Here is a 15269-nt window from a genome sequence, read left to right on the forward strand (position 1 = left end):
GCCTGTCGGTTATGTCATTCGCCTGTGGGCAGTCTTTGAGTGAGGAGTCGCCCACCCTCTCATCGTTTTTTCATTGTTTAGGAATGGCTCAGAGACTGCTGCTTTGTTTGATCAAAATTTTTTCAAAACTCTAAGGCACAACTGAGTGGACACCATTCGATAAATTCAGCTGGTTTTCGGTAAACATTTTAACAGCTGATGAGAGATTTTGGTCTGGTAGTGTCGCCGTAAGGACGGCCCACGGCGCCTGACGGCGAACTGCGCTTCGAGGCGGCAGCGTCTCGCCGTTTCAAGTTGAAAACTTCCACATTTCAGGCTCTGTTGACCCAGGAAGTCGTCAGAGAACAGAGAACTTTCAGAAGAAGTTGGCATGAGGAGTTTATTCGGACATTCCATTGTTAACGGACATTTTGTAATGAAAGAACGTGCGGGCAGAGTCGCATGTCGGGCCGGACCCGACCGCGGGGGGTCGCGACAGGAAAAACACCTCAGTTGGAAACCTTAACGGGCAAGTTGGAACATGCCCAAGCTGTTAAACAGTTTCTCAGTTACTCACTTGTTGAAAGCCATCAAAAGCCGCCTGAATTTTACAAATGGTTTTCAACACGGAGGTGTTTTTCCTGTCGCGGCGCACACAGATTCGCTGAGTCGTCACGGAAACGACTCGGCGAATTTGCGCGTACGTCTTTCATTAAAAAATTTCCTTAAACAGTGGAATGTCCGCATAAAGTCCTCATGCCAGCCTCTTCTGAATCTTCTCTGTTCTCTCACGATGTACTGGGTGAATTAAGCCTTAAATTAGGATGTTTTCAGGTCGAAACAGGCCGACGGTGGCGCCTGGAAGCGCTGCACTACGTCCTGCTCCGTGGGAAGTCTTTACACCGACAGAAACACCCCATAATCTCTCATCAGCCGTTAAACTTTTCACCGAAAACCAGCTTAATTTCTCGAATAGTGTCCACTCGGATATTCCTCACAGGTCCAGAAAAAATTTTGATAAAGCAACGCGTGCCGTCTCGAGCAGCGTGTGAAACAAAGGAATTCAGCCGAGAGGGCGGGACCACATCTCACTCAAGGCCTGCCCACAGGGAAATGACGTCACCGACACGCGTGAAAAAACTCACGCATGTGCACGAGGGTTCAAGCATGAATGGTGGAATCGCACATCATTCAAATCCATATAGTTAAAAAAATAAAATAAAAGGGTCGGTTTATTGTCTAATAGAACTCGTATGTTTATAAAAACATTTATATGTTTTATAGTACAGTTTATAAATTAAAGCTACGGCCTTTCAGATTTCTCAAAAGTGCCAAAATTTAGTTTCTACTGAAATCCAAGCATTATAATGTGGGTTTTAGGGCTGTTCATGTTGTATAGTGAGAAAATAAAAGTTGTGAGAGACTTTGGGTCACATGTTGATTTTGTTCTACTTGGGGTTTTATAGGTGTAGACCAAATTTGAACTCAATCAGATAAGATTTAGAGGTCCCCCAGAGTGACACATTTTCCTTTCCCTCCGCTGGCAAGCCGTCACCCTAACGGGAGAAGACTCTGATGCCATTATTTTCTTTTACAGGTACATGTGATGGCTTCTAATCGCAAAAAATGGTGGTTGATTGGTCACCCAGAGGAGAACATTACTGGAATTATTGGATTACTACATGGCTTGTTTGGGGAAAATTGTTGCTTTGTGGGGGACCACTAAACAATGTCTGATTACAATAAAATTTGGCACAGATCTTTTATTTTAGTAGTGGAACAAAAACATGTGGCCCAAAAGATTTTGTAACATTTGACATTTTGAACATATCTAGTGGGTTTGTTATTGTAACATGTTGCAAAATTACTGCTCATTTTAATTAAGAGAACATCCTGTTCAGGTTAGCACGATACTGAGTCAAGATAGAACACAAAAGGCTAAATGCCATAATACAAGGTGTTTAATCTTTCAGTGTGTCGGTGATATAACAGTGGTGAACAGGATGATCCAACATGACAATAACTCCAAATACAACTAAAGAATAAGTGAGAGACCAAACGAGGGACTAACCAAAAACAGCTGACAGAAAACACAGCAGGGTGCAAACACAAACTGGATAAATGAGGTGGAGACTGACAGGATGTGCGGCAGGAGACAAAGACAAACGTAATCGACCAGCAAATGAGGGAGCAGACGAGTGTGACTTATAAGCGTGACAACTGATTGACAACAGGTGTAATGACCGAGTGAGGGCGGGAGAACATGAGAGGAATTTAAAGGAACACAAAGAGATCACAGAAAAACAGACAACACAAGGTACATGTAAATAAAACCAGATCATAAAACCAAAACACAGAGTGCACAAAAGTGCAACATACCACCTGGAGCAACAGACAGCATGATAGATAATTAACTCAACCCAAATACCAACAAACAACAACAAAGTGCATGTAAACAATGAATAAGGACCTCAAACTAGAATGGAGTGAAAACCCGAAATTAACCAAAGAACTGATGAACAACATGGACAGTGGACAGACGGCAAGAATTAGATCTCAATGAATACACAGCTGACGGGGGAGACGGAGTGACAGGAGCAACCACATAGACACGATGACTACGAGACCAGGAACGTAAGGACCACAAAAAACACACAGCATAGACACGACAGAGAGACACAGCAGAACACGCAACACATGCACTCACACACCAGGAGCAGAGCACGCACCCACATGTACACCAAGCGCACACTCACACACACAACAGTAAACCATGAACACGTGCAGCGGTCGTGCACACACACACGCGCAGGTTCGGCTCCACATACACCCAAACAGAACACAGGAGACAGACACACACTCACACACACATAACATAAACAAAAACCTCATTTTTAGATTTAGAAGTAAAATATTATTATTATTATTATTATTATTTTATTATAATATTAACAAAATATTTGAGAAACATATTCAATTTATACAGAAATAAGCTGTTTCGGAGCGTTTTCCGCCATGTTGGATTATTTTGTTTGCGAGAGCAGCCAGCTGATGTCACAGTGGCTAATAAATAAAAGTATAGTGATGCCAAAGAAAATTATTTTTATGACTTAAATCTTTAAAACGCAAAAGTGGTGGTCTTTCAAATTTTACATACATACAACAAAGTTTTTTTAAGTCATCTCTGAATATAAATATTTAGAGAGATATATACCTTAAAGTGACAAGAAATACATTTTTTGCACATTAGCATTCTAATGTGTTCAGTAAATCATAAAAAAGGAAACACATGTACATGTATTTATATACTACTTTGATTTATTGTGCTTAGTGTTGTGATTTTTTTTTCCTAATCATTGTGTATCTCTATGTCCATTTGTTTTGTAATCTGTAGTTCCCTTTTCTATTAATGTTTGATTATGTCTGCACATGGCTGGCTAATTATATATACTTCAGTTTAAAAAACAGAACCATAAATTGAAAAAGGGAAACTGCCCTCAAATTTGTCACATGTGCATTTATGGTTGCCTTCTTTGAGCTTGTCCAGCCAATTTTCTCAGCAAATCCGTAACAAATCCACACCTCTGCTGTTATTACAATGGGGACATTGTTCAATGCTGAGGACGTTTGTAATGTGAGAATACAGTCTTTTTTTCTTCCTTACTTATCTTGCTTTCCACTAGAAACTGTTTCTAACCTCACTGTCTTAAGTTCCTTTCATTCTTTAATCATCTTTAAATAACATAATCCAAGATGTTGTGTAAATTGAGATTTAGAGAAGCAACATGAAATATGAGAGTAATAATCTTGTTTAATGGCACTGTGGAAAAAACAAAAATCTCTCCACTCAAAGTAATGATGAGTTTAGTTATAATGGAGACTTTTTCTGTCCTACCCCCTGTGTGTCAGTATTTAGGGATATTTGTTTATTTATTCATTGTAATCAATTGTCTGTCTTCTTTATGTTCTTCTTCTGTCTCTCCAGGTGTCTCGTAGCCTGATGGCTCCACTGTCCCTTGACATTGCCGGGGATCCAGATAGTGAGCGTGCATTAGGGAAACAGCGCCTCAGTGTGGCTATTGGTGTGTTAGCGGGAGCTGCAGCAGTCATTCTGGTGATCCTGCTGGTTGTCACGGCCCGGCAGTGCGGTGCACAGGGCAAGAATGGCTACGAGGCCGGCAAGAAAGAACCAGAGGAAGACTTCTTCAGTCCTCAAGGGGCTCAGCCGCAGGTCGCCCGAGGTGGAGGATCAGACCGGGGACGTAAACCTCGCCGTGACAAACGCAACGGAAGTGGTAGCAATGCGGCTGCAGGTGGAGGCAAGTCAGACAGGTCGCTGTACAGCGGCATTGTTACCGTGAATGGACTTCGTCGGCACGCCAACGATGATGATGAGGAAGACATGAGCAGTGCTAGTGAGCGGCTGGCGGCCCGCTATTGTGCCATGGATGGTGACCCTGGTAGCCCTCGAATGAGTGGCGGCAGGAGGCACCAGTCAAGCCCGGATCTGGCCAGGCACTACAAGTCAAGCTCTCCACTCCCAGCAGTGCATCTCCAGCCCCACTCTCCCCCAGCTGAGGGGAAGAAGCACCAGGCGGTCCAAGAGCTGCCACCCTCCAACACCTTCGTGGGCAGCGGGGGTTGCGTGGGGAGTGCCGGGTCCAGCAGCAGCAGCAGCGGGGGCAGCGGAAATGCTGATGCCATGTCCCTCGGATCTGACCAGTGCTCAGAGTACGGCTGCCAAACCGGGAACAAGTACAGCAAACAGGTAGGAATTGTGGGAAGGGAGCACCTCACTTTGGCTTTTGTTTTCCTCTCTTCCTTTTGCCTCATGAAATCTATTTTAAAATTCTCTGTCAGCACTCTCTGCCCTATCCACTCTCCTTCCCCTCTTCCGCTTTCCAGCCTTATTGCTCCTTATCCACATTTGCTGACAACCTGCACTGCGGCACCTTGCACGTAACATCTTTATCTCTGCAAAATAGCTGTTGGCGTGCACACAGGCGCACACATTTGTATGTCGGGTTCACAATTCTAAGCCGATGATGAGTGTGACGCCACCCTGCTGTCAGAATGTGTGTGATCCGCGTGCTGTGACTGTTTAGCACGGACTAACACCGGAGACCGGAGTAAACCTCCAGCTGTCGTTAAGAGAATACCTTTGCATTTGCGTGTTCATGTGTGGCCGTGTTAACCTCTGGCCGATTCGGTAAAGACACAACAAGAGTGGGCGAGGAGTCGCCTCCAGCTGAGCAAATGGACATGTTGCATTTCACCTTATCTATTTCCATTCTGCACATATGTTTGTTCTGTAAATGACATCAGAGGTCCAGATAATGGACGCGGTGGAGTTCTCTCACAAAGCAGCAGTTAAAAAGCGGCACAGATGGCAGCTCACTCTTCTATGTGCCGTCCATCATCACAGGCGCCCTGACGCAGCAGGGTGTCCCGAGTCCACAGGGAGTACTCCAGGAGCGATGTTTGACTGACAGCTAACCCTTCTTAAAGGGGGCGGTGTCTGGCTTACTTGACGGACAGCTCTACATTTATCCTTCCTGCGGTGAAAAAGTGCTGATGTGGTCATTAAAAAGGAAGGAGAAGCTTCTTAAGCTAATCAATTCATACGCGGGCTCTCTGATCCTGCTCAGCGCACCCAAGAGCGCGCAACCGCCCATGCGCATGCACACGTATACACACACTCCAGAGGTTAATCCATTACGGAGTCAATCCTCTTAATCTGCCGTTCCCCGAGAAAGAAAATGCTTACTGGGACAGTTTGGCGTTCATGCTTACGTGCACTCAAAACATGCAAGCACACACACCGCACAGACACACAAACTGACAGCTTAATGAAATATTGATCCTGTGTGGTAATTAACTCCTCTTCTGCAGCGGAGTGTGCCGCCACCCTCAAAATATCCAACAGCCAATAATTTCACACACGGCTCCTTGTGTGTGTGCGTGTGTTTGAGAGAGAGAGAGAAACTTGGGAAGCTTGGGCGCGTTCACCTGGGTGTCACAATTTGTTAACTAACTTTGGTGTCATGCGTAGGATTGTGTGTTGGTGGGAGCCTGTGACTGTGCTTTAGGGACTACTTATTTCATAAAAGAGTATGTATTTTATGTGACTGCAAGGAAAAGATAGACTCACAGAGTAATAGGTGGCGAGCGCATGCCAAATGCAGGAACTGGGGCACTGACAGAATTTGGAAAAGCGAGATATCAGGCGAAGAGTGGGAGAGAATTATAGGGGATAGGAAGGAAGGAAGACATAGTTAATGAGATGGGTGGAGGAACTTTGAAGTTCCTTTAGTGTATGACTCGGAATCCAAAAAGCATCATCTGAACATCATCGTACCAAATACGGTGCTCCAAAATGGCAAATCACGGCAGGGAGTAACAACCAGAAAGGCACTCGTTAGAACTCATGCTTCTGTCAAGTCAAGTCTGGGAGCATGCACTGGCACCACGAATCACTGCATCCACCACACCGCCAAACCGCCACGGGTCCTGGATGGAAATCACCCAGATGGTCAACCAATCCATCTCCATCTCTTGTAAGTAACCACCGATCTGCCTAGGGATTGGAATTGATTAGGTTTTATCGATATCAGTGCCATTATTGATACTGGTTATCAGTCCATTTCTTTATTGATTCCCTGATGACATCTTTGTGTGGAAAAATGGAGGCCTATACAGGTTTCCATCTTAAGTGCAGCTGTTAATGTTTGAATTTGATGTCATGGTGCCAGACACAACATCATGACACGTATGGTTTTGAAATGCAGAAGTGAGACAATAATGTTGGCATCAATAAGAGGAATTGATCATATCTGAGCCATATGGTTCCAGTTGATTGAAATATTTGGACGTGTTTCCCAGCTGGAACTGGTTCTTGATTCCCAGCCTGGTATGTGCCACAGTCCAGTGAATTATGGACATTCTCTTTGTCTTCTGGAGCAGCTTTGGTCCTTAACACTGAGGCATCTGTGCACTGGATCATGCCCAGAGAAAAACACCACATGTCCAAATTGTCATAGCTGATGCTTCCTCACAATGCAAGTGATGCTTCTCATTTGAGTTTCCCAAAGAAAACGTTCATTTTAACACAAAGGCATTCCAGACGTACCCAAAGATCCTCAGAAGAGACTGGGTACTGAAGACATCAAGACATCACCTGAGGCCACTGGTTAGTCACACAATCATACAGTAAGATAGGAAACACTATCACCCTAAAGACTTGATGTATATGTCCGCCTTCAAAGGAAACCTCTGTCCAATGAATTATGACTCCATAAGCTCCATAATCAAATATCCACAATCAAATGCAATGTTTAAAAAAAAGAAATACATTACATTTCCTGGACCCACCCCTTTTTGCAGATGTGTCCCTAAATGTAATGTGTCCCATTTGAGGTTGGACCCAAAGCTTCAAATATTTTGAAAGGTAGATTAGTTTAATGCCACTGTTAATAATGCAATTACAAATCCCTGTTTCTGTAAACATATTAGACTTTAAACAGACCGTCTTTATTAAGTCCAATATTAAACCTGAAATCAAGGGTTTGTGACCTGTTTATGATGGAGTGTCATAGTGTCCATGACCAAAATAATGTACCTATAAAAAGCATCCAGTCATCTAAATGAACTGCCTTGATGCAAATATAAACATGTATACAGAAAGAAAGTGAAATACCATGACTTACAAGAAGATTAGACATAGCTTTTTTAATTTACTGGTTCCACAATTTCAATTTTTCAATTTATTTGCATGAATATAGCGCCAAATCACAACAAAGTTGCCTCAAGGCACTTCACACAAGTAAGGTCTAACCTTACTAACCCTCAGAGCAAGCACACAGGCGACAGTGGTAAGGAAAAACTCCCTGAGGAAGAAAGCTCAAGCAGACCAGACTCAAAGGGGTGACCCTCTGCTTGGGCCATAAATGGGTTCCACCCATTTATCCCTTTATTTAAGTTATTTATTAGAGGCACATAAGACATTCTGGGGCAACAATAGCTCAGTTGGTAGAGCAGGTTATCCTGTGACCGAAGGGTCAGCACTTCAAATCCAGGCTCCCAACCAATCAAAAATCTGCATATTGCCATTGTGTCCTTGGGCAAGACACTTTACCCACCACCATGCCTGTGTATGAATGAGATGGTGGTCGGAGGGGCCGTAGGCGCAGAATGGAAGCCACACTTCTGTCAGTTTGCCCCAGGGCAGCTGTGGCTACACCAGTAGCTTACCACCACCAACATGTGAATGTGCGAGTAAATAAATGCAACTTATGAAGTGCTATAAATTCATTATTTTCAGCAACATCTTCATAAATTACCCCATGACCTATTTTACAAATATGTAAAAGTTTGTCCGTTTTTCAAAATTTACAAATCACCTTTCCCCCTTTTGTGGATCTGCCTTAATTCCCCTCTTAAGACCCAAACCTTTCATAAAAATGTGTTCACTCGTAAAACTCCACGTTGCACTATAAAAAAAAATGCTTTGAAAGTGACTTGGCTTGAACCATTCTCGAGTTCGGGCAGTACCCCTGCACCCTCTGGTGGCCGTTTATGGTTGATGAAAACACTCCCCAACTCAGTATATGTACATGCAATTTGGTCACTTTTTAAAGGAATCAGACTCATCAATAGCGTCAATTTAATGTACAGTGGCTCATGTCAGGTCAGCTTGGTGTATAAATCTCACTGTTCCAGGCAATGAGAGCTGTCAGCTAGCTGATACATACAAGCAAGCTAGAAACAATACCAAACCAGCTGATTTAAATAGAAAAGCAGACAGCCCAAGTATGTTTTCACCGAGTGGCCAGTCACGGAGGTACAAATTTGTGCCTTCAGATTTGCCACTTTGCCAGAAGTGAAATGTACCCAACATCACCAATATCCAACGTTATATTACCATACAGAGTTTTTCTTTTAAATTCCAATCTTGAATCTGAGTTGTTTAATGTTGAATATCTGCTAATCCTGAGTCCCAGTCTTGTAGTTGTATTTTCCTCGATAATACACTTACACAGGGAACGTTGCAGGTACATTAAAATCAATGCTTTGTATATACTTGACAGTTTAACAGCTCTACAATGCTTTTAGAAAAGCTACCTGAAATGCTTTTTAATGTTTTCTTCTTCTTTTTTAATAAAGCAAATTACTTTTTTGTATGGCTCTTATCAGTTGTTAGAGGGGCATTATAGTAGTATTTACTTTTAAGAAAAGGTAATGTGATGATTATATTGTTTTCCTTCTGACTGCTAGTTGTCAGTTAATGTCACTTAAATGTGAGGTAAGATGAAGATGGTAGTAGTTCACACTCCTGTCAAGCTAGTGGCAGTAATGCACCAATAGGATGTCAGGCACCACTAAACTCTTTGCAAGAAGAAGAAATGCTAGCTGTAGAGGACAGGAGTTGATCAACAAGATTCTACAACTACAAGAAGCCACGTTAACTGTGAATAGCAAAGACACCGATGAGCTTGAAACTAACAAAGGACACTGACAGCAAATGGTGCACTTTCAAGTAGTCATGGAAATGGACTAGAAGACCGATGCATCCATCTATATTGGATTCTATACTGATTTTTGACATGGGATTGGGACATCCTTAGTAATTTGTTAAATTTCCTGCCTTAAGCCCCCCCACCCTTTTTTTTTATTTTGCTGATTACAATTCATGGTTTTCTTCCAGGTTACATCAAATTGGTTTGTTATCATTCAAGCTGTGAAGCATTCACTTATCTTGGCAGCAACATTTGTGTCTCTGGGTGTTCAGCCTTCGAGTCTGGGAGATGTCTGGGGAGAGTCATGGACTCATGAGGTTGCTGGACAGAGATGTTTGACAACAATGAGGTCTTCACAGGAGAACGAAGGTCCTGGTGCTTCCTGTCTTGCTGTATGGTTGCACAATGACTCGGCATCTTTGGTACTACGTCTCTTCAGTGAATCATTGGCCAGCACTGGAATGACTTTGTGTCAAAGAAATGGTTACTTTGGGACACAGATGAGAAGTATCACTTGCATTGTGAAGGGACCTTCAGCTATGCCATTTTGGCCATGATCCAGCACACAGGTGCCTCAGCGTTAAGGACACCAGCGGCTGATGAAGGCCAAGGGGACAACCAGGTTCCACCTGGCTGTGGCAGATAGTTACTTTCGAGATGGAATGGAGTGGGTGGTGGAGTGGTTGCTATTCAGGACCCAAGGTTCCACTCTGTTGCGGATGCTCCAGTGTGCAGCACCAGCACATGCTACCAGACCTGACCTGACCAGGTGACAGGGAGTGTGACCTTCAAAAAAGGACAAAAGTATATCTAAGTGATCTGAATAAACAAGAATCACTCAGAGATTCTGTGAAAGAGCATTTTTCAAAAACAGTTTAACTGTTGACTGAGGGGAGGGAAAGGAGAGGAAAGTGGACATGAATAAACATGAAAATGGAATGAGTAAGGAAGAAAAGCCTGAACTTGTGGAGGTATACTCGAGAAAGGAAAGGGAGGATAGATGACAGGTTTGCTGGAGGGGGAGAGAGGAATGAAGATAAGTGCAAGAGACAAACAAGCAGCGAGACAGATAAATGCAGCGCGAACCAATAACAAGAAGGAGACAATGAGGAGTAAAAGGAAGAGAAAGGGAAAGTTTGTGTTGATGTGAAACCGTATGAAAGAGCAGGATGGAGGAGGCACTGCCTAATGCAGAGAGAGAGAGAGACGGAGAGAGTGAGGCTTGGTTTGGGAGGCAGCCAGTGAGGGAGAGTGGACTGCTGAGATGTGGGTCATCAGGATACCCGTTGGCATCGGGACACATTAATGATCACAGTGAATATCACATGGCACTGCAGTCAATGTGGGCAAAGTGGCCTCGTTCTCCCCCGCCCCCCAAACGCTGCACAACACGCACTGCACCACAAGTCTCAGTACCGTAATCACTGCAACAAAGGTCACCGCAGTTCAAACTCAACGTTATATTTCATTTTTCTTTATATCCGCCATTATTTCTCATCTCTTCTGTTTGTCATTGCAATAAGCTCCATAGTGTTCTTTTTTTTTTTTACTCCTGACTTTCACCCTTTGTTGCTCTGTCTTTCTCCCACTTCATTTGCCATATGCGTGGGCATAAATCTAAACATCCCCCTGCTGCTACCTTTGCATCTTCCGCCACGCTGACCTCTGCAAATAAATCGACTCAGCGTTTTCACTAGTGCGACTTCTTCTTTTACTGTAGTGAGCACTTTCTCTCTCACTCCTCTCTGGACTCGGCATGTGTGGGCGGGTGCGAGCGTGGTGCCACAAAGGCTGAATCGAATCAGACATACACCCACATGCGTGCACACACATCCCAAGTTTAATCAATGCCCTGTTAAAAAGGCCAAGGCTGCAGTGGAAACAGGTGGGTTGACGGCGCAGTTTTGGTAGCGATTGCATAGTTTTATTATGTGCTCTGTAGGTTGGCGCGCACCCGCTGTGCTCTGGCACGGGAAGGACGGGCTATGGAGGTGAGCTTGAGGTGAGCGGCATTCATCCAGCCAGCTATGATCATCTAATTGAACTGTATGGACCAGAGTGTGCGGAGATTAGGTATACGAGATTATAAAACTGAAAAGCAGCTTTACATTGGAACAAAATCCCTCCAGGATTAAATATGATGAGCGTCTGTCATGGGCTGGCACTTAGGCCTCCACACACTCACATACACCTCTTGTGATGACATGCAGAAGGGTCAAAAGGGTGAAGAGACCATCATCCAGAGGCTCCTCCTCTTTCTGCTTCTTTCTTCTGCACGCTGTAACCGACCTGTGACCCGTGTCACGATGACACCGCCATAGTCGCGGCGGGTTGGGGCCGTGCAGCCAGCCATATGCTCACGGGGTGAGTAAGTGAAGAGGTGAGGAGGTGAGGGTAAGTAAGAGGTGAGAAGGACGAGGTAACCAAATCAGGGACCAGCCGACGATCCAGACTGAAAACTGATCTACTGACCCGGAGACAAAGAGTGAAGGGAGGAGACTGGGGAGGAGGTAAGAGTCAGAGAGGGAACATGAGCCAAAGAGAAAGAAGTGAGAGCGAGGGATGATGAGTGGAGATAAAGAAAGGCTTGAACATTACAGGAAAACAGAGACAGATGTGTGTTTGTGTTCGATGTTTGGCTGTGGAGGTGGAACGTGTTTGTCCTGTAAATATTGATTTTGTTTTTCCGTCTGACCAGGATCATATGAATACAGCACAACTGAATATGCTTTCCAGCTTGTACTTCCCTCCATCTGTTAACCTTTAGTTTTCATCCATTTGTTTTGTTTGAATAGTGTAAAGTCACAAGGAGTGGCAGTTAAATATTTATTGTACATATATGATAACCTGCTATTATATCAGGTCATGCATTTTTTAATTAATGGTTGGTACAGTGTTCACCTAATGTAACTATGCAACTTCATTCACACATTCTTGCATATCTTCTGTTTGTATAAGCATTGCTCATATGCGTCAAGAGCCTGCATGCATACCTGCAGTGGTGGGCACAGATAACCAAAAAATTAACTTCGATAACAGATCATCAGATAACTGAAAAGTTATCTTCGATAAAGATAAAACAATAAACCACCCAAAAATGTATCGGAAGTTACAGATAACCGATAACAGATAAATTCCAATATTATCTCTGGCACATTTACAACTACTAGTAAAACAAATTTAATAGCTTCTAATAATATTAAAAATAACAACAGACCCAAACAATAAGACCACACTTTTTTCTTTCAACAGTTTGACCCTACTGGAAGCTCTTGTTTACTACAGCGCTCCGAGCACAAGCACCCTGAGACCCAAACAATGAAACCACACTTTTTTCTTTCAACATTTGGCCCTTGCTGGAAGCTCTTGTTTATTACAGCCCTCTCAACACAGAGACACTCTGAGAGCAGCCATAAAGCCAGCTCTCTATCAATGACAAAGCTCCGGTCATGCGCAGGTCTTGAAAAATAAAGTCATATTGAGTTATGGTGTTGATTTATAAATAACATTAATACCGATAGAATAACTCCATTAATGTCAATTCTGTCATTTGTACAAAGTTAAAATATAACATATATCTTTTAATGTTGAATAATGCACTAATTCTGACGTTTTGTAACAAAGAGACAGATCGCAAAGGATTCTGGGTAAACGTGCCTCTGCTAAACACTGATTGGTTCAGTCATTCATTATGTAAACCAACACGTTAATGTGACGTCTGTCGTGTGTTGGTGTTTAAATGTGCTTTTGTAAAATATTCCATTTTTTTATTTGTAAAAACAGGCATTTTTACGGAGCCCTGGAAGTGTCATCGCAAAATTTTTTGCATGTGGAGAGAATGTGCGCATGTTTGCGCACATTCTCTCCACATTCTCTTTACAACATTCATTTGATGTTGTAAAACGTGCTTTACAGTGTGCGAGATGATTTTTCATGCAGGAATTTTTTGGACCAAGTTTCAGGTTAATCATGCGTCCTGCATCGTGTAGTGTTCATGGAGTATCAAGCTGCGGTCAACATCTGACGACCACCTCCTGATCGCTGATCGTATGGTCGAATGAAAATCAAACCTGTTTGATATATTATTGTGGCCGGCCGTCGTGAGGTTATCCTGCTGCTGAAAGCTACAAGCAGCATCCAACCGTTCGCACTGTGCCTGTGCAAACACTGCAGAGCTGTCTTGTAATAATGTTATTATTATTATTATTATTATTATTATTATTATTATTATGCAGTTGTTTTGTTTTTAAACTTCATTTGTTAAAAAAAAGCCATTTGCAAAGCAAAAAAGTTGATTTGACAATCATCTGACATAACTGGGTCAAAATAAATAGAACACTGCCATCTACTGGTTCCCAGACACTGCCATGAACACTACTGGCCAGTAGATGCTAGATGGCAGTAGAGGCTTTCAAAACAAATTCTAGATAATCTCTGTCTGCTCACATTTAAAATGCGTGGAATTTAACAAACGCAATTAAAAAAATCAACGTGTATAAACGCAGAGAATATATTCAAGAGAGTTTTAGGCACTAGAGTTTAATGCTGTTGGCCGTGGAGCCTGAACAGAGTGTCTGAAATGCATTTGTCCTGTCGTGACGTACTGAGATTACATCATCCTACCCAAAATGCACTGCGGGGCAGAGCATGTGCTCACAAAACCTTAAAAATTAGCACATTACTTTAAAACTAAAACATATATCTGATATTTTCACTTTATGAAATTCAGACATGACAGTAATTTTAAATAACTTGTCCAAAATTAGTTTGGTTAAAATTTGAACCATAAGTTAAAAATGTATGCCTCTGGATGACTTAGGTCATATTGCCAGCATAACGGTATAGTGTTAAAGGAAATGTTTTTTTTCTTTTTCCTTTTGGGGCTGTTTTTCCTTTGTTTGCAGAGGATTGAGATGCTTTTTATACAAGCAGTTCTCTTCTGTTTGCAAAGGTTATAACTATGCGTCTGTTACAAAACTTTTAACAGGTGGGTGCTGAACTAATTTTAAAAATGCTTGTCGCTGTTCAGCTTTGTTTATCAGTTTAAAAGTTATCGGACAAAAATTAATCATAAGATAATTGGTCCAATAATAGTTTTTAAAGTTATCTAAAAAGATAATCCGATACTGAAAACATTATCTTCGATAATTATCTGTTATCGGGTTATCGGAAGTGTGCCCACCACTGCATACCTGTGTATCCTATTTTAGTTTCTGAGCTGTGATGCTCCCTGTGATTCTGCGTCACCTGCAGGGCAGTTTATCAGAGAACTGTTCCAAGGAGGCTTTATGGAGCTGAAACAATAACAAAACAAAAATGGCACCATGTTTGTTAGACAAACTCTTGGACATATCTTACACCTGGTGCAGTGCAGCACACAAGGCAGCGCGCAGTGCAGTGCGCAAGTGTCATTGCGCAAGTGTCATTGCTTTGAATGAATGAATGAATGAATTCATTTTATTCGGCACACACAGGTCCAGAACAACAAAAACTTGCAACAAAAGAGAGAAATAGTAAAATAGTCCAACAGTGCACCCATGTGCCCAAAAGGGTGTAGGCAGAAGCAAAAGGTTGTAAACGCCTACCCCTATAACCAAAATCAAGAATAATACATATGTATATAAAATTATACATTTGGAGCAGCAGCACTCCGCATTGTGTTGTTATGACTTCACCCATTCGCTCCCCTCGGGACGCGAACTCACGATCTCCAGCATGGGAGTCGGACTCTCTAACCAGAAGGCTAAAATCCAGGGCTCTGGCCTTGTGACCAGA

At 42.7% G+C, this 15269-nt stretch overlaps 1 protein-coding gene across 1 annotated transcript in view; it reads left to right on the forward strand.

Moving 5' to 3' along the window:
- Positions 1-15269, forward strand: part of pcdh7a (protocadherin 7a) — a 153840-nt gene that overhangs the window by 53947 nt on the left and 84624 nt on the right. Inside the window, 1 exon segment of the mRNA XM_034188932.1 lies at positions 3965-4747. Coding sequence (XP_034044823.1) covers positions 3965-4747 — 783 coding nt within the window.

This window comes from Thalassophryne amazonica, chromosome 15 (assembly GCF_902500255.1).
Source record: "Thalassophryne amazonica chromosome 15, fThaAma1.1, whole genome shotgun sequence".
In the NCBI taxonomy this organism is placed as follows: Eukaryota; Metazoa; Chordata; class Actinopteri; order Batrachoidiformes; family Batrachoididae; genus Thalassophryne; species Thalassophryne amazonica.